We start from the raw sequence: 18,533 nt of genomic DNA, 5'->3' as shown, positions 1-18,533 counted from the left end.
TCAGGGCTCCCAGTCCCAGGGCTGACTTCCCCATCCTTTCTGCAGCTCCACCACCCACTGTCACCTCAGGGCCTTAAGGGTGTGCAGGTATTCGGCTGGGGTCTGAGCAGCAGGCAGTGTGAGTCGGGAGAGCAGCATTTTTGTCTGGTAACTGTTGGGGTTTCTGACCCTGGCCTCTTCAAACCTCCAGTGGCTATTCTGGGACTGCCCAGATTGGGTATTCTCAGGAGACCTGGGAGTCCTGGAACCTGCTCTCCAGTCACTGGAGCCTCAGCCCCACCCTGAATCAGGCTTGCAGCCACTGGTGCTGCCTCTGGTGAGGGAGGAGCCAGCGCCCCAGAGCCACACAGGGCAGGGCAAGGCTGGACTGATACTAGGCCCGCAAGAAACTCCTTGGGGGTGGGGCAGAAGGCTTGGGGAGAGCAATTCATCCAATCCAGAGTCAGAGACAGGTTTTTATTTAAAATTTATTGTAATGGGGTCCGCGCAAAAGGAGGGGGTGAAGGGTGGGGAACATGCAGGGGACACAGGAACACGATGACATGGCCAGGGCCACAGCTTCTGTCATGGGGGAGAGGGATGAAAAGAAAAGGCCAGGGCTGGAGCTGGGGTGGCAGAGGGACGGGGGAGACACTGTGACTGCATTCCCCCCACCCCCAGGAAGCACCTCTAGTCCCTGGATCCCCCCATTTACCCTGGCACCCTAAAATTCCATCTCTTGTCCTGCCTCTGGCCCTAGTGGCTCCTTCTTTTGCTCCCCTTGACTTGTTTTCCCCTGACAGATTCTCAATTAGGACGATGTTTAGGGGCTGACCCCAAACAACCTCACCTTATGAAGGTACTACCGTTGCCTTCCCTGCTTCTGCCCCTTCTCCAATCTCACCTTTTCCCCTCTCTGGGACAGAATCTCTGATTCCCCTCCTTCCTCTCCTCCCTCCCCCTGGAAAAAAAAAAAAAAAAAAAGCACCAACTCCCCAGGGAGGGGCAGCAGACAGTAGTGGGAGGGGTAAATGGGAGGAGGAAGAGAGCAGGGACCAGGGACCATCAAGGAGGTGGCTTGCAGATCCCGGGCAGGGCAGGGGGCTACAGAGAGGAGAGGGGAGTGAGGGCAGTGGCCGCTCCTGTCCTCTGCCACCCCTGCCCACTGTCCAGGGGGCTTCAACACAACCAGGGGGACAGGTGTGTGTGGGGTCAGGTCTGATAGGAGAGAGGAGCAGGAGAAACAAATCTTTAAAACCTAGCGAATTCCCCCTAAGAAACATCTCTTCCTCCTTTCCTTCTGGAGGCTCCTTGGTTGGTGGGGAAGTAGTGAGGAGGTGGTAGGAAGAGAGAGGGGAAGAGGAGACGGTACCAAGGGACTTTCCTCCGCTTTCCACTCTCCCCACCACCAACCTGGAGCTCACCAGGGCTGGGAGGGAAGTGGCTGAGAGCTCACAGGCACCCCCTCGGCCCCAGAAAGGGAGCCCACAGCTGTGGGGGGGGCTGCCACTGCTGCTGCTGCTGCTGCCGCTGCCGCCGCTGCTGCTGCCGCCGCCATAGGACAAACCTCACCAGTACCTGCACAGAGAGAAACACCAGGAGATCACAGCGCAATCCGATCGGCAAGAGCCTTGCCCCTTGCCCCAGACTCTTTCCCAGACTCCCTCCCCTGGGACACAGCCGTTGCTCACTTCCTGTTTGGTCCCCAAAGGCTTCCACCTGCATCCTTACCCAGTTCTCCTGCAGGGCCCTCTCTGTCCCCAGAAGTGTCCCTAACTTCAGTGATGGATGGGCATCCCTGGCCTTCCTGAGATCCGCTACTGGGCACTTTGAGCCCCCTCGTCCCACACACCCCATCCCACCCCCCCCAGCCATGCCCCACGCCTTGCCTGGTGGGTGCGGGGTCCCCCTCAGCAGGTGGGCTGTGGCTGGGGGGCGTCTCCCGGGACAGGGGGGGCGGCCCCCCCCAGATGGGTCTGCATGTGGCCGGCCAGCTGGGCAGGGGTCTTGCAGTGCACGCTGCACAGCTTGCACAGGATGCGGTCAGCCCGCGGGGCCTGGAGCCCGTGGTCCTTCACCGCGTGGATGCGCAGGTATGCTGCTGTGGTGAAGCCTATTGGGGGGGGGGGTGGATTGGGATGGGGGGATGGGGGGTCAGCCAGGCGGAGACCCCAGAGACGGGGTGGTTCTCCTAGGCCGGGGACGCCCTCCTCAGATGGCCCTGTCCTCCTCCCACATCCTTGGTAGCCTGGGGCCAACTACTCTCTTGGGGCTGGTGGAACACAGCCCCTCCCTAAGCTTGGGACCTGGGTGAGTGGTGTCAGCTTCTCAGCCTTGGTGTCCACAGAACCTATTTTCTGTGGCTAGGGGGACCTCTCCCGGGGTGACAGGCCACTGATTTCTAGCCACTCGAAGAGTTGACCCTCAGCAGAGACGGCTGTGTCCCCTCCCTCCAGGGCCCCATACGGTCTCATCCCAATTACTCAAGTCAATCTGTGAAGCTGTTTAAAAGCAGCTTTCTGCTACTAGGGCAGGGTGCGAGCTTGTTAATCCCCTGCCAGCATACTCCACTTGCCCCAGAAGCCAAAGAGCACACCATGTGGATGCACAGCTGAAACCCTGCCTTCCAACCCTTGGGACCTGGCTCTCTTGACTGCTCCTTGCTCCTTTCCCAAAGCAGCCGAATCCTGCTCCTCCTCCCCACCCCCAGACGCCCACTCTTGCTAGTAGCTCATCTCCTCCAGTCAAGACCTCTTAGAACTTAATGAGGTTCAGTCTTCGGATGTTGTTCCCCTTGCTTCCTAAAAGGCTCTAATAGCCGTCAGCTCTTGGCTACAGCACCTTTAACCCACATCTGTGGAAGGGCCTCTGGCTTCGTCCCTGCCCTTTGTCCCTGGCCCTCCCAGCATCCCTCAGCATGTACCTTTGTTGCAGAGCTCACAGACATGGTGAGGGCCCTGGCTGTGCACCTTCATGTGGTCCGAAATATAAGCCGAGCTCAGCATCTTGCCACACACATGACATGGCACCTTCTCCTCGTGTCGTACTGTGTGCGCTCTCAGTCGATCCTTCGTAGCAAAAGCTGCCTCACATTTCTGGGGAGGGGGGAGGGGCGTGGGGGTTGTCAGGAGAGTTAGAGCTTCGGAGAGCAGGGAGAGGGGAACAAGAGGTTAAAGGAATCAGAGCCTTGGGGATCTTTGATCTGTAGGAAATGGGAGTGAGATGACAAGGTCTTGAAGAAGGGATGAGAAAATGGAGTGAAAAAGCAAAAAGAGAGAAAAAGGGGGTCTGAGAGACCGAACTCAGACAGCTACAATGAGGATCAAAATCATGAAAACCGGGACAGGAGGCGGCGGGCTTCCTACCTCACATTTGAAGGGCCGTTCTGTTGAGTGCACTTGTCTGACGTGACTGTTGAGGTGATCCGGCCTGAGAATACGTTGGGGTTGGGGGTTAGGGCCCTGGAGTGTGGACGTGCTCCCAAATCTGCCTAACTTAGCGCAACAGGCCCTTCCAAAGACGCCTGCAATTCGCCCCGACCCGAGGCTCCGGAGTCCCGGTGTGGCAGGAAATCCCTCCCCCTGCCGCAGGGCGGGCTGCTCCTCCTCCCACGCGAAGCTTTCTTACAACCGGAGGACCCACCTCCTTGGCTAAGTACCACCCCCCGCTCCCTGGTAACCGGGAGAGGCTTTCCTCCCTCCTCCCGGGGAGTGGCTCCCGGTCCCCATCCTCAGAAATCGCCTCCCTCCCCGCCAGCCAAGGCCAGGCCACCTCCGTTGCCGTCCCTCCCTCCCCACCCGCCCAGTGGGCGGCCGAGGCCCCGTGCACACCGGGAGAAGCTCTTGCCACAGTGGGAGCAGTTGTAGGGCTTGTGCACAGCGCCGTCATGTGAGCGCACGTGGTAGCTCATGCGGTCCTTGCGCTTGAAGCGCTGCTGGCACACCGGGCACTGGTAGGGCTTCTCGTCCGAGTGCGACAGCTTGTGTCGGTTCAGATGGTAGACGTCGCGGAAGGCCTTGCCGCACATCTCACAGGCGTGGTTCTTCCGGATGCGCTTCCCCGAGGCGGTCGTGGTTACCACGCCACCCGCGGCCACGGCGGCCGCTCCGCCGCCCGCACCGGCTTCTCCCCCTCCCCCGCCGGCTCCGCTCAGCTGGGGCACGCTCAGGAGACTCAGGGGCACCATGGTGGGCATCTTCATAGCACCCGAGGGGACCCGGCCGGCCTTGGCTCCTGTGTGGATGGCCTCGTGCCTCCGGAGATTGTAGCCGTTCTTGAACTCCTTGGCGCACAGGGCACAGATGTAGGGCCCCTTGCTCTTTGTCTTCTTCTCCAAGGCAGATGCGACCGGGGCCACGGCGACCGTCGAGGTTGGGGCTACGACGGCGGTAGCCGCGGCTGCGGCGATAGTGGCGGCAGAGACAGGGGGCGCGGCTTCGGCCGCGGGCGCCGACACCGGCGGGGGCGGCGGCGGGGGCGCCGGCGGCTGCTTCAGAGCCGCTGTGTCCACTGTGGAGGCGGCGGCCGGGGCCGGGGGCGCAGCAGCGACGGCGGCGGCGGCAGCAGCTGCTGCGGCGGCGGCCGCGGCGGCGGCAGACTCCTGGGCGGCGGCGAGAACCGGGAGCAAGTCCACCTGGAGGGGCTCGGCCGCCGGGGGCTGGGGCGTGGGTGGGGGCGCCGGCGCGGCCTGCGAAGACAAGGCGCCGTGTGGGCCGCGGCCGCGGGTCGGCGCCCTCCCGGCCCGCCACGGCCGGCCCCTACTCACCTGGAATGGACTCTGGGCGCAGCCCTGGGAGGCAAAGAAGCGGGACTGGAGCTCAGCCCCGACCTGCAGGGGGTTCTGGGCGTGACCCTGAGGTGGCGGGAAGGAGTTCATGAGGCCGCCCACCCCCCGGGAGTCCAGGCCCAGCACGGGGAAGGGGGGGGCCAGCAGCGTGCAAGGGAACACGGGGAACATGGCCTCGGCCACGGCGGGGCCCCCGGGGCTCAGTGGGGGCCGGGGGCGCGGGCCGCGCGGGGCCCGGGCTCGGGGCGCCGCCCCCGGCCGGCCGGGCTGGGCCGCGCCGAACGCATGGCCCGCGGGCCGCCCCGCCGCCCGCGCACCCCGGCCGGCGGGAGGGAGGGAAGGAGGGCGCCTGGCGGGCCGCGGAGCGCGGCGGCGACGGCGGCGGCGACGCCCCCTGGGTGGGGGCGGGAGGCCCCGCGGGGCCGGGGGCCGGGGGCCGGGGGCGGGGGGCGGGGGCCCGGGCGGCGGCGGCGGCGGCGGCGGCGGCGGTTGGAGCCTGGCGGGGCGGGGTGGGGGGAGCGAGGGAGCAGCCTCGGCCCCCGCCGCGCGCGCGCCCAGCCGGCGCCTCGGGGAGGGCGGGGGAGGGCGCGAGGGAGGGAGGGGGACAGCTGCGCGCGCACCGGGCGCGCGGAGGGGGGGTGGGACGGGAGGGAGGGCGGGCGGGAGGGGGTGTGGGAAGGGGGGGTGGGGGGGCGGGGGGAGGGGGTTGTTACCTGGAAGATGAAGCTGCTCCAGTTGCCGGGATCCATGGCGGAGGGAGGGAGGGAGGTGGCTCGCGCTCACCCTGGGGCGGGAGGAGGAGGAGGCGGCAGTGGGGGAGGGGGAACCCAGGGAGGAGGCGCGCGGGGCGAGCGGGAGGGGGGAAGGAGGAGGAGGGTGGGGGGAGCGGAGCACACTGCGCGCGGGGAGGGCGGGCGGGGGGCGCGAGGACACACAAGAGGCTGGAGCGGGCGCGAGCGCGAGCGCGCGCGAGGCCAGCGGGAGGGGGGAGGTACGAGAGGGACTCTGGCGGGAGGAGGGACGGGGGAGCCACCCAGCAGCCCGAGTCGCCCCAAGCGCGAGACCCCTGAGACGGCCGCTGATTGGCTGACGATGGCGCAGGTGGTGGGCGCGCGGGAGACAGGGCGGCTTCTCTCTTCCCCCCCCTTCAAAGATTCCACCCCCCTCCTCCCTCCTCCAGCGGCCGTTATTTCGCGCGCACGCGCATAAAACCGCTGTCGTTGCTGAGCGGGAGAACAGGGGAGCGCGCGCCGGGGGTACGGATGGGGCGGGGCTAAACTCGAAGCGCGCGCCCGCCTAACGGTCGCCGTCCGCGGGCTTTCGCGTTACTTTTTTGTTTCCTTTCGGCCACCGTCGTTTCCCCCTCCCCACGCCAGCGGTTTATTTACAATCTGCCCCGCTTCGTTCCTGCCTGCTTTTCCCAAAGATGGCGCCCGAAGAAGTTTTGCCGAGGAGCTTGTGGCCCAACCCAAGGGCAGTTATACCCCCTGGCCCCGCCCCCACAGTCCCAAGAATCAGGCTGAAACACCGGAGTAAAAATTGTATTTACACGACACGCAATTATATAAAGATTTTTTAAAAAATGGAAAGGAGCTGGCAGTCAGGAGGGGCCGCTGCGCTGGCACGCGGCGAGACCCAGGATGTTCGCCTGCAACACAGGGAAGGGGAGAGGGGCATTAAAGCTGGGTGCGGGGCACAGGCTGGGGAAGGGAGGGGGCTAAGCGGTGGGCTCACCTTCAGGAATGATTCCATCTGTTTCCCGGATATGCCCTCCACGTGTTCCAGGTCCTCCACCTGGCAGGACAGCAAGGCAGCAGCGATGGGAAGGGGCCTCAGGGGTGTCCCGCGTCGCCCCTCCCACCCCACCCCCCAACTCCATTCCAGGGCCGCCGGCCTCCCTGGGCCATTACCTGGCTGAAGGGGCCGTGGAGCTCCCTCCAGCCGACGATGAGCTGGGCCTTCTTTTGGCCAATGCGCTGCAGGCTGCGCAGATCCCGGGCAGAGCCTTCGTTCAGCAGATCTAGTATTTTTTGGCGCCCACGGGCCAGTAGCTCCGGGCTGATCTGTAGCTCCCAGCAGTCCTCAGCCTTCTCCTCTGGCTCTGAGGCGTCCAGGGACTCCAGCTATGAGGCAGGGGGAGGTGAGTGACAGAAACACAGTTTGCTATTCAGCCCATGGCAGCAAACTGCTTTAGACTCCTCTGCCAAGGAGAGAAGCCTAGGCGCAGCTACCTCCCCGCCCTCCCAAGCCTCTCTTTCCCTCAAGTGTCTGTCCAAAAACAGACACACTTCTCTCGGGTCACTCTCTGCGCTGATTCTTATTGTGAAAGACTGCTAATAGTTATTGTGAAGCTCGAATGAGTTAATGTACATAAAGCACATAATAAGCTCTTAAATTTGCCTCATCTCTGAAAAGTAAAGAATGAGCTTTCTTCCACTCCTAGGAAGGCACACAAAAGGTACTTAATAAATGATACTCACACCCCCACCACATACGTCATCTCAGTTTTTAGATAATTCTTCCAGTGTTGGTTCATTTCTTGAGTGCTTTCCCCTAAGTGACCTCTTAATTTTGTGGAGTGAGACTCAGGCTACACACTGTACCTAGTAAGTAGCTGCTGACTGAGGGAGAGCGCCAGCAGGAAGAAAGAGAAGTAACAGGTGACAGACACCCTCTCTGCTAGGTATACAGATACATACTGCATTTCATCCTAAATGCTGTGAAGTATCTCCACATTCAGAGGATGAGCAACTTATAAATAGCTGGTATGTGTTTTAACTCCACGGCCAGTGCTCTTCCCACTAGAGCTCACTAGTCTTAGCTTCTACGCTCTAAGTGGCTTAAGCTGCCAGCCGCTCTCACCTTTCTCTTCCGCCCTTTCTTCTTCAGAATATGGATCTCAGCATTGGGAGACGCTGCCTGTTCCTGAACTGAAGGCAAGAATCATGAGCCAGAATCATGGCAGAGGCTACTTTTCACCCTCCCTCACTTGGTTCTATTTCTGATTCCCCAGTTCCCCTCCAGCCCAAGTGAGCCTCCTCTTCTGTTGTTTCCATATGACCTTTCTTATATCTATATTTGAAAGTCTCAACTGTTACTGCATAGTAATCAGTCACATATTGTCCGTCTATCCAACCTACTAAGTGCCTGAGAACAGAGCGCACCCAAGCTCTATTTCAGGCAGTCCTCAACCCCCGACCCCGCAGTTGCAATACGGAGAGAGCACATGAGTGATGTGATGAAAGCTGTTCCATAAACCTCCTCCCTTCCCAGGCTCTATCATCTGGGCTCCCCTGGTCTCCACAGCTGAACTTACTCAGTTGTAAGGGCATCACCACAGCCTTTTTCAGGGGCTTAGCTACTGTGACTGTGCGGCGGGCAAGTGGTTGGAGTATTGCAGGAGAGGAATTCTCTTTATCCTTTGGGTCCAGAGCCTCCTGGGCCAGAACCTTAGCTTCTAGTTCTTTTTGCTTCATCTTAAGCCTCTGTTGGAAAAGATCAGGGAGACGTGTGACCTAGAACCAACTTTCGGGCAGCTTGAAGGGCAGTGGTCCAGGAAAGTGAATGCAAGGCTCTGACGCACTAGCAGGCAGGGTGTGGACCAAGGAGAGAAGCTACCAGGAGACAATTGGAGCCCAGTATAATTAAGGGCTTCCTAATGATCAGGGCTGCTTGGAGGTGGAACAGGCCCCATTGTGAAACACTGAAGGGAAGGGACTGTTCAGGCAGAAAGTCCTAACTTGAGTTGGGTTTTAAGAAATGACATCCTACATTTGTTCCTTTCACTTGGATTTCCACCCCCTCACCTCCTCAAAGCTGACCTCAATTATTTTTCAGTCTGGCCACATTAAGGACATTCAAGCAGAAGCTGAAGAACAGGGATTCCAGTGTTGGGTAAAAATTGGATGCTGGTCCAGCCTTTGGTGTCCTTTATCTGAAGATCTTTAGATTGCTTTTCTAAGCCAGTAGGGATCCCAGCCCCCACCTTCCCAACACTTACCTTAATCTCCAAATCCTTCTCCTCCATTGTCTTCATGAGCACCATCCGCTCTCGTCTTGGGGTGTTCAGCCCATGGGTCCTCTGGCTCCCCTGGGAGCCCAAGAGACGGTCCAAGCTTAGGAGGCGCTCCAGCACAGCTGGATCCATGCTACTTAGCTTCTGTAGGGGGCTAAGCAGACAAAAGTTACTCTGCATCTACCCCTTCTCTCATCACCCTCTCTAAAGCAGCAAGACTCCCCCCATGATCCCTTAAAATGGCATATTCTGTGATTCCAGACTGGTGTTAACTTGCTGGGCAACCTTAAGCAAAGTCAGTCAGACTCTCTGGGTATCGTGCCTTCATCAGGTGAATGAGATCAATCACTGCTTGCCCAGGTAACCTCTCAGGGATGCCAAGAGATCCAATGAGAACAGGCATTTAATGCACACCTGAGTTTCAAGTGCTCAGGCTCTAAAACCCTGCTCTGCCGGCAGTCACTGTCTTCAGGGAAAGGCAAAGACTGTGACAACAAGGGCTGTGTGCCGGTTTCTCTGGAAGAGCAGTTGGGGAAAGATTCAGCAGCACTCTGAAAGCCACTGAAGACCTCAAATGCCAAATCTTCTTCCTATGTGCAGTAGGAAAGTTCTCCTCAAACTGAGTCCTGACTTAATCTGAGTATGACCATGCTTAACATTTTTTCCTTCTGTTTGGTATTATTTCCCCTCACAATTATCATTCAGTCATTTTGACACCACCTTTCCCATGAACCCCAACTTGATTGTGTACCTTCCTTCCTATACTGTGAACTAGTTCCTCAAGGACAGGGACTGCCCCGTTCTTTGTGTGCAAATGTGTAGGAAGAGCAGGATCAGAAAATATGGGTGAACACTTGAAGTCATTTCTTCCTCCCTGGCTGTCAGAGAAGCAGTAACTCCTTCCATACTGCACCCTATCTACCCTGCATCATAAACTGAAGTTCTGGGACACCTTGGTGGCTCAGCAGTTGAGCATCTGCTTTCAGTTCAGGGTGTGATCCCAGAGTTCCGGGATCAAGTCCCACATTGGGTGCCCTGCAGGGAGCCTGCTTCTCCCTCTGCCTGTGTCTCTGCCTGTTTCTCTCCCAAATAAATAAATAAATCCTAAAAAAAAAAACAAAAAAACAAAACAAAACTGAAGTTCTCTCCTTCCCTTCCTGAATCCCTAAAGTCAAGGTCTGACTAGGTCTTACATGCCTCATCTCTGAGCTTACCTGGGATGTCTGTCTGGCAGAGACTTTGCCTATTCACATGTTACAATACATGTGCAGGGTGTAGGTTTCTCTTGAGTTTATGCACATAGGAGAGGGGACTGCTGACAGATAGCTTGAGGGACAAGATTAAGATGGGGTTCTAAGCAAGTGCGCTTTTCTGTATGCCATCCATCCTCAACGACAGTAGAGCCCTTCCATCCCCGGGAGGGGGGTGGGCAGAGTATGTACTAATCCTTGACCTCTTCAGGTCACCTCTGTTCACTAGTCTTCAGATTTAAATAGTTTAGATGCTTTATTTGGGCTTGGGTAGAAACCGGGCAAAAGTAAAACTGCAGCTGGCTCCCTAGAATTAGGGAGGGCCCAGTGGCCAGACAAAGAAAGCAAGACCACTAAATGGCAGTGACTTAAGACTTCATGCATCCTTGGCCATGAGGTGCAGCTATCAGAACGGGGGAGAGGCTGCACACACAGAAGGGACTTAGTTGAGAAACTTTAGATTGAGGTTAGAAGCCAAATTAGGACAGCAGCTGGCCCCTTGTAGAGTCATGGAGATGTTGGACTCTAATGCACAGACTGCGAGGTCTCAGGGAGACATGGCTCTTCATCTCTTTGTTTTGCTCTTATCCTCTAGACCTGAAAGACCTGATCCAGATTTCTCCTTGAGACAGAAGTTAAAATGCTCATCCTTGAAACAGCTGCCTACAAATGCGAGGTTTTGCTGCCTGCCTAAAGGGGTTGGTAAATGTCGAGGGGCTGCGAACTCAAAGGGATGGCTTCCTGCAGGGGCAGGACAGCACACCAGGGCTGGAGATTGAGCTTAGCACTTCAGTGAGTTCTGTAGAGTAGGATTTGGGGTAAAGTCAATGAGAGAGGAACCAGTTCGCAGCTCAAGGATCTGACAAACTAAGCCCACTACTGCTCTCTGCACTTAACACACACAACAGTGAAGGGAACATCCCCAGGGCCCTTCCCCTTCTGCTCACCTGAGTTTCTGGGAGGCAGAGGCTGGAGCTGCTGGGGGCTCAGGACTCCCAATTTCCTCTTCCTCAGGGCCTTGGGCTCTCTCTGCCTCTGACGGGCCTAGCAGTTCTTTCTGGGACAGTTTAATGGGTGCCAATACTAGGGAAGATGTGGGGGCAGGTCAGCCTCTGTGCTGATGCTGGGCAGCTTCAGCGTGCTGCCCAGTTTTCCAGATCTGCCCTCCACATTCTTGCCAACCCCAGTCCTCACCAGGAAGCTGTAGACTTTCATTGGTAAAAGGCCGGTTGATCACCTCCTTGGACCTGGCAGCAAAGTTGAGTGCAGAGACTGTATCTAGGTAGAAGTGTCTCTCAGGGGCAATGTTGGCAATGAGGATGCTGTGGGCTGAGCCACCCAGAGAATCCTGAGGGATTGGGCAGGGATAGGCAGATCAGACGCCCCATGTTTCCATTCCTTGACTGCTGTTCCCCAGCCTCCCAGCACACCTGAGAACTTTCTCCAGCCCCTTTTCATCCTGAGATGGGTAGCCTAACCTGCAACAGGCGAGTGAGCTTGCTGTCCCGGTAAGGTACACGAGGGAGGCCTTGGTTCAGGGCATCCACCACCTTGCCCAGTACAAAGAGGGAGGAGTTGATGGCTCCGCTTTCCTTCAGCCGCAGACCCTTGTTACCCGTGCGCCGGTTGTCCTCTGAGCCAGCCAAGTCAATCAGGTAGAGTTTACCCTCCCGCTGGCGAAATGGGGCCAGCCGTTCCCGTTGATCCACCTGGGGTTAAGAGCAAGGGCCCCCAACTTAATTTAGCCTGTAGGGGCTCCTCAGGTCCTCACCCTGTCAGTCGTCTCACCTTAACCAGGAGCACAGCATGACTGCGGGAGGAGCGCTGGTTGAGCCGGGTGGCTCCCACAGTCCGATTTCTACTGGCTGGCAGGAAGTGCCGCTCAAAATCAGCAAAGCTAGTGATGGGCTTCTGCATGAGGCCTGGAATCAGGATGTTTCCCCGACAGTCCTCTCGGATCACCAGATCTCCTGATGTGGGCTCCAAGAGGTCTAATACCTGTTGGAGCAGAGAGAGGTAGGGCCAGTTCTCTAGACACAAGCTGCTTACTTCCAGGGCATCAGTGTCTTTCTTGTGCTGGACTGTCAGAGGTATAGTATCTGCTACCCCAATCTCTGTCTTTCCAGGTCTCACCTCTTTGCTAGGGCAGAGCTTCACAATCAAGAACTGGATCCTATTTTGTTTGACCTTTCTCTCCCCTTCCCAACCAGAATGGGGCCTCACCTTTTCCTGGTAGATCTCTAAGTAGGACATAGTGACAGAGAGGGCCCAGGGCCGGCCCTCGCCGCCCTCCTCCCTTGTGAGCTGTAGGAGATCCATAAGAGCCCGGGGTATCACTCCAGGTTGCTCTGGGCTGCCCAGCATTGTGTGCGTCTTCCCTGGGGGAAAGAATGGAGATTGCTGCGAGATCTTCCTCCCCACTCTTGAGCCCTTTTGGGCCCATACCTGTTCCCTATTTGGCTCCCTCACCTGCCCCTGTGGGCCCATAGGCAAGCACACTGGCATTCTGCCCTTCCAGCAAGTGCCTTAGGATGGGCTGTACTGATCCTGCATAGATGTCCTGCTGAGAGCTCTTCTCCCCATAGAAGGCATCAAACCTATATATAGGCAGGGAGAAAAGGAGAGAATTAACAGGGGCTTCCATTCTCACCCAGACTTAGAGGGTAATACTGGCCCTGGATTGATTGATTTTTAAAGATTTTATTTATCTGACAGGGAAGAGAGAGCAAAAGCAGGGGAAAGCGGCAGGCAGAGGGAGAAGAAGCAGGCTCCATACTGAACAGGGAGCCCAACACGGAGCTTGATCCCAGGACCCCAGGACCATGACCTGAGCCAAAGGCAGATGCTTAACTAACAGAGCCACCCAGGTGCCCCTGGGCCTCGGATTTAAAGAGTCTCTATCCCTTTTCTTATATAAGGACCTTGGAAAGCACTCACAGAACACCTATTCTGCTCCAGTCCCTGTCCCAGTGTTAGGAATACAGAGATGAGTCTGATGCCTGCTTTGGGGAGTTCTGCTGTCTTGTGGGACAAAGATATCCAAACTACTGTGATTCAGGAAACGGAGAGGAGGACACACTAGAAAGTGTAACTGATTCTGCCTGAGGAAAGAGGATTTTGACAGAGAGAGAAGAGAAAGATATTCCAAGTATCAAAAATAGCATGCAGACAAGGCACAGTGTGAAAGGGCAGGGCTTCCAGTCTTTTTCTTGACACAGTACAAAGATAAAGTAATATCTGTACATCAGAACGAAGCAGAGGATGCTGTCAATAACAAGATGAGACTCCACACACCTGCGGTCTACTCTCTGCACCCTGGCCGAGGCCACAGCAGAGGTAAGGGTTTTAAGGAGACTGTAGCCTGTGTTGGGGGAGAGAATGAGGCTGGAAAAAAACAAGACAAATTGCCAAGAGCCTAGAATGAAGTTGTCAAACTTTTTCTGTAATGAGCCAGAGAGTAAATATTTCAGGCTTGGTGAGTCATATGATTCCTTTTGCAGTTCTTCACCTCCGTCATTATCATGGGAAAGCAACCATAGATAGTATATAAATGAAAAAATATGGTTTGTTTGAATAAAGCTTTCATTACAAAGAAGACTCCTGGTCAGATGTGACCTGCAGGCTGTAGTTTGCCAACCCCCTAGCCTCTAATGACAGGCCAAAGAGACTGAACTTCCAATCTCCAATGGGGTTTTAAAGTAGCTGTCCTTGTGATTTCTGTCCCCAAATCTGGATGGTCTTCTCTCACATAGCCCAGCTGCAGCCTGCGTTGGCTGGCTGGTCTGTGTTCCTCCAAACCCTCCCACACCACCTCCTCTGACCCTAGGTAGGGCTCCCCTGCTAACCGTAGTGTGTTTGGTTCAGCCTTCGGCCTTTCCCCAAGGATCCTACAGAGGACCTGTCATAGTGGGCACCCATGAATGTTTCTGGAAGACCAAACGAAGGTGTGGGGAACAAAGCTGTGCTAGGGAAGGAGTAAGGATCATAAAGAGGCATGTGTGAGAAACCATGTGGGCAAGCAATAATGTGAGCAGCCGAGGAGGGAGGAGGAAGGAGAGGGATGGGCAGCCTGAACCTTACTGGTATTTGAGAGTCTCCTGGTGGTTCCTCCAGTTGGCAATCTCCAGGGAACAGCTGTCCAGGCCCCGCACACAAGGGGGATCACATGCTCCAGCTGTCCCATCCACAAATGGCCGCAGCCGCACAGCCACCCTTACTCGGGCTGGCGGTGGGCGCCTACCAGCCCCCACCTTGCCTGGCCGACAGCGACCAGCTCCTAGAATAGAGAAGGTAAGTTTTTAGGCATAAAATGTGGTGATGGCACAGAAACAGCAGGAGCCGGCTTTGCCAGAGGTAACAGGAGTCTTGCAGGAAGAGGTACTTGATACAGTGAGTTCTGAAGGATGAATAGCAGCTTGCCCAGGGTAGGCCGGAGGCTGGAGGAGCAAGATTATGTAAAGGTTGGGGAGTGCAAACCATATTGTGTACTTAGCAAACGTTAACATTTATTAAGCACTGACTACATGTCAGGTATTGTTTAATCTTCACAGTGTTCCTGAGGTAGGTTCTATCTGTGCCATTTTACCAATGAGAAGCTGAGAGAGGTGCAGCAGCTCTTCGGAGCACCTCAGCAAGTTATTCCTGGGGCCTGTGCCCATTACATCTTGTTTCATAGGCCACATTTTGTCTCTCTGCTCCTCAAAAGAATAAGCAGAGCCTGAAAACAAAACAAAACCTCAGCATCTTAAGTAGACCAGAGACCCTCATAACCTGGACAGAGGGGCAGGGAAAATGAACTGGACCTGGGGACACCTTGGGAGGGCCAGAGGCCCCCAGCTCATTTCAGGGAAACTCTTTCTACCCTGGCTATACTGTGGGTATTCCCAAGCTTAGTCCCATTTCTTTCCTTGCTCTACAAGTAGGTCCAGTGGGATGTAGATTGTCAGGCTTACACAAATAACCTGTAAGATCTTGTTAAAATGCAGATTTTGCTTCAGTCCCTGAAGTGATGCCAGAGCTTTTTTTTTTTTTTTTTTTTTTTAAGATTCTGGATTTCTAACCAACTGCCAGATGATGTGGATGCTGCTGGTGGGACATGCTTTGAATTGTCAAGGTGTTGTAGACCAGCATCTTCTGGAGTTATAAGGATTAAAAGAGTTGACATTTGCCCCCACCCAAAACCAGTCAATGAACTGCCTGACTTTTCTGTTTTTTCTTTCTTTCTTTTTTTTTTTTTTTTAAAGATTTTATTTATTTATTCATGAGAGACACAGAGAGGCAGAGACACAGGCAGAGGGAGAAGCAGGCTCCATGCAGAAAGCCCAACATGGGACTTCATCCCAGAACTCTAGGATCATGCCCTGGGCTGAAGGCGGCGCTAAACTGCTGACCACTGGGCTGCCCTGTCCTTCTATTTCTTATCCACGGGTTATAACACATACTTACATGTACATGTATGTATACCCAAAATCATTAATGATGGTTTTCTCTTGATGGGGACTATGTGAGTTTCTTTTCTGTTACCCAGTGCTGTAATATTTGTATTAAAAAAAAAAATAAATAACTCTGCTCACTCTAAATTTCTGCCAGTCTTAAATGTTTTTCCCGAGCTCCTTCTATCCTTTCTCTAGCACAGGGTCCCTCAACTATGGCACTATTATTTTGGGCTGGATAACTCTAATAAAGCCATACAGAAAAAAAATAAATAAAATTTAAAAAGCCATCCTGTGCATTGTAGGATGTTTAGCACATATATACCAGTAGCATTCCACGTGCCACTGCCCCCCTCCCATAACAACCAAAAATGTCTCCAGATATTAAAAATGCCCCCATAGGGAACAAAACTGCCTCTAGTTGAAAACGACTACTCTGATTCATTTCATGGGTATGGTCATCTGCTTTCTTGGCTTTAATTACCATTTTAATGGTAATTAAAATTGATGACTCCTAATCCACACCTCCAAACCAGAGCTCACTCTCCAATTTAGGATCCAGGTTCCAGCTTGCCCTGACTGACACCTCCTCTGACATCATTCTCAGGTACTTCAAACCCCACCTGTCCTAAACAGAACCCTTCTCCATCTCTCTGCCACCTGGTCTTTCTATGTTCTCTAGCATAAATGAATGGAACCAATCCCAAAGATGGGGGTCTTCCTTAATTAACTCCACCTTCTCTCTCTCACCACCTAAGTCAGTTACTCATTTAACACCTGTCAACTCTGCCTTGTTAAAAAAGATTTATTTGAGAGAGCGAACTCGAGCAGTGGGGAGGGACAGAGGGACAAGCAGACTCCCCACTGAGTAGGGAGGCTGTCATGGGGCTCGATGCCAGGACCCCCAGACCACCATCTGAGCCAAAGGCAGACACTTAACCAACTGAGCCACCCAGGTACCATTTCTGCCCTTTTTTTTTTTTTTTTTTTTTTTTTTAAGATTTCATTTATCCCTTCATGAGAGACACAGAGAGGGGTAGAGACATAGGCAGAGGGAGAAGCAGACTCCCTGTAGGGAGCCCGATGCAGAACTTAATCTTAGGACCCTGGGATCATGACCTGAGCCAAAGGCAGATGCTCAACCACTGAACCACCCAGCTGCCCTCCTCCCAGTTGTCTTTTTTAAATGAGTCCACTTCTTTCTAGAACCACCGCACAATCTTTGCAAAGTTCATCATCATCTCACCAGTCTCCCCAATGCTCTCCCTGTTTCCAGTTGTTCTCTCTCCACTTCCTCCCTTCCTTCCTTGCACTGTAAGCTCCAGCTCTCAGCCATAATGACTTTCCTTTAGTTCCTACAACATGCCAAGTTCTCTCACAGCTTTGGGCGCTTGCACATGCTATACTCTCTCCCTGGAATATCTACTTTATCACATCCCTCCCCTCATATGACTGACGTAAAAATACCTTACCTCTTCTAAAAAAACCTCTTGTAAAATTACTGCCCCACTACAGTATACCCATGGCTCTGGCTCTCTCCATCCAAGCGCTCATCATACTCCACTGTAGCTGCAGACTTGTCTGTCTGCTCCACCTAACTGAACTCAGAGAAAACAAGTCTTACTCTGGTCACCTCTATACCCCCAGTGCCAGGCACACAGTAGCTCTCAAGAAGTATCTGCTCAACAAATTGAGACTTGATGAATGAATTAACATAAATCATTGGCTTGTTTATTTCCTGTTTTCAGCATAAAAGTGGTTCACGTGCCGTTCCTGTCCCAAAGCTCACATTCTAGGGGAGAAGAAGAGTTCTATGTAAACAACTGCTTTTATAATACAAGAGTCTAGGGACGCCTGGGTGGCTCAGAGTGTGATCCCAGAGTTCCAGGATAGATTCCTACATCGGGCTCCCTGCATGGAGCCCGCTTTTTCCTCCGCCTGTGTCTCTCATGAATAAATAGATAAAATCTTTCAAAAAAAAAAAAAAAAAGAGCAGAGGCTCTAGAGTAGGACTTGCCTGAGCACAAATTCAGACCCCAATATTTACTAGTCGTGTTAACTCTGAGCAAGCTATTTAACCCATCTTCACCTCAGTTTCCTCATCTGTAAAACAAGGACAACAGCCAACAATCTCGTAGCATTGTGTGGCGATTAAATGATTCATCACCACAAAGTGCTTACAACTATGCCTGGCACCTAGCAAGCGTTCAACATGTGCCTGACATTCTGCTAAATAGCTCTGTTTTTCCCAGGGCCTGACAAACAGCAGGGGACTCAATCAATTACTACCGTCCCCACCATAATCACCGGCCAGAACTCAGTGTACAGGAAGAGAGCAGAGACATCTGTAAACAAATATGCACTTACAAGATTCCGAATGTCCCAACAGCCTTTCCAACCCTAAAAGGGCACTGACATACACGGCTAGACCCTTATTTCCCTGGTCGGGGACCTCAGCACATCTAAGGCGGTCAACTTACACCCAGCTGCGGCCGGTCTGAACCTCGGCCTCCCTGCATCTCCCCGGGATCTCCTCTCACTCAAACAGCACGTCAAGAACACAGTCAAACGTGCATCCAGCTTCTTTCTTTTGGTCCTTACGGTTCAGTGTCACATACTTTTCGCTCACTCATCTCCCGAGATGGGATCACTGTCCCCATTCGACAATAAAACTGCGGCTCGCAAAGGGCGGCAAAGTGCGCTAGGCTCAAACAAAGTTCTAGTGTCGGAACCGGGTCTTAACACGGCCCCCTGACCCGTGCGGAGAGCTGGAAACAGTGAGCAGGAAAATGCGAGCGGGGCCGGCCCGCTCGGAAGTCCCACACTCCCACCTTCCCCTCCCCGCGCCACTTCGGCCTCTCCGCGACAACCCACAGAGGCCGGACCAGACTCCGGGCGTTACCACACCAGGCTCCAGACTTTGGCACCCCGTCCAGGCCGGGGTGGCGTACCTGAGACCGCCGCCGCCATCTCGCGTCGCCTGAGCGGCGCGGCGCCCCCCGCGTCCATTCCACTCCCTCCGTTGGCCCGCCTCTCCTATTCGAATTTCCCGGTGCCCCGCCCCCTGTTCT

At 54.8% G+C, this 18,533-nt stretch overlaps 2 protein-coding genes across 5 annotated transcripts; both read right to left on the bottom strand.

Annotated features, from left to right (window-relative positions):
* Positions 1–449: 449 nt before the first annotated feature.
* On the bottom strand, positions 450–6,555 carry MAZ (MYC associated zinc finger protein). 4 transcript variants are annotated; one of them, XM_072753506.1, is made up of 7 exons: positions 6,500–6,555; positions 5,479–5,549; positions 4,745–4,831; positions 3,810–4,666; positions 3,345–3,408; positions 2,903–3,074; positions 450–1,557 (listed from the first exon to the last, which is right to left on the bottom strand). In XM_072753506.1, the coding sequence occupies exons 2-7, from the start codon at positions 5,512–5,514 to the stop codon at positions 1,400–1,402; spliced, it is 1,374 nt and encodes a 457-aa protein (XP_072609607.1). In that variant the 5' UTR covers positions 5,515–5,549; positions 6,500–6,555; the 3' UTR covers positions 450–1,399. The 4 variants fall into 4 exon arrangements, with proteins under 4 accessions (XP_072609607.1, XP_072609606.1, XP_072609605.1 ...); XM_072753505.1 differs by lacking the exons at positions 5,479–5,549; positions 6,500–6,555 and adding an exon at positions 1,869–2,092 and having other exon boundaries at positions 4,745–5,096; XM_072753504.1 differs by lacking the exons at positions 5,479–5,549; positions 6,500–6,555 and having other exon boundaries at positions 4,745–5,053.
* KIF22 (kinesin family member 22) lies at positions 6,291–18,474 on the bottom strand. Its single transcript, XM_026011394.2, has 14 exons — positions 18,414–18,474; positions 14,111–14,306; positions 12,500–12,627; positions 12,254–12,408; positions 11,819–12,028; positions 11,509–11,739; positions 11,225–11,378; positions 10,978–11,113; positions 8,766–8,934; positions 8,082–8,250; positions 7,628–7,695; positions 6,676–6,888; positions 6,500–6,559; positions 6,291–6,413 (listed from the first exon to the last, which is right to left on the bottom strand). Exons 1-14 carry the CDS (start codon positions 18,469–18,471, stop codon positions 6,366–6,368), a joined length of 1,995 nt encoding a protein of 664 aa, XP_025867179.2. The 5' UTR covers positions 18,472–18,474; the 3' UTR covers positions 6,291–6,365.
* Positions 18,475–18,533: the final 59 nt, after the last annotated feature.

The sequence above is a fragment of the Vulpes vulpes genome, chromosome 3 (assembly GCF_048418805.1).
Source record: "Vulpes vulpes isolate BD-2025 chromosome 3, VulVul3, whole genome shotgun sequence".
NCBI lineage: Eukaryota > Metazoa > Chordata > Mammalia > Carnivora > Canidae > Vulpes > Vulpes vulpes.
The sequence above is the reverse complement of the archived record's forward strand: the minus strand, read 5'-3'. Positions and strand labels throughout refer to the sequence as shown.

Coding starts and splice junctions, on each gene's coding strand:
- KIF22 (XM_026011394.2), bottom strand. CDS start 18,471: ATGGACGCGGGGGGCGCCGCGCCGCTCAGGCGACGCGAGATGGCGGCG. Junction 14,307..18,413: donor GATGGCGGCGGCGGTCTCAG/GTACGCCACCCC, acceptor TCTCTATTCTAG/GAGCTGGTCGCTGTCGGCCA. Junction 12,409..12,499: donor CTATGGGCCCACAGGGGCAG/GTGAGGGAGCCA, acceptor TCTTTCCCCCAG/GGAAGACGCACACAATGCTG.
- MAZ (XM_072753505.1), bottom strand. CDS start 4,936: ATGTTCCCCGTGTTCCCTTGCACGCTGCTGGCCCCCCCCTTCCCCGTG. Junction 3,075..3,344: donor AACGGCCCTTCAAATGTGAG/GTAGGAAGCCCG, acceptor CCCCCTCCCCAG/AAATGTGAGGCAGCTTTTGC. Junction 2,093..2,902: donor CTGTGAGCTCTGCAACAAAG/GTACATGCTGAG, acceptor CCCCCCCAATAG/GCTTCACCACAGCAGCATAC.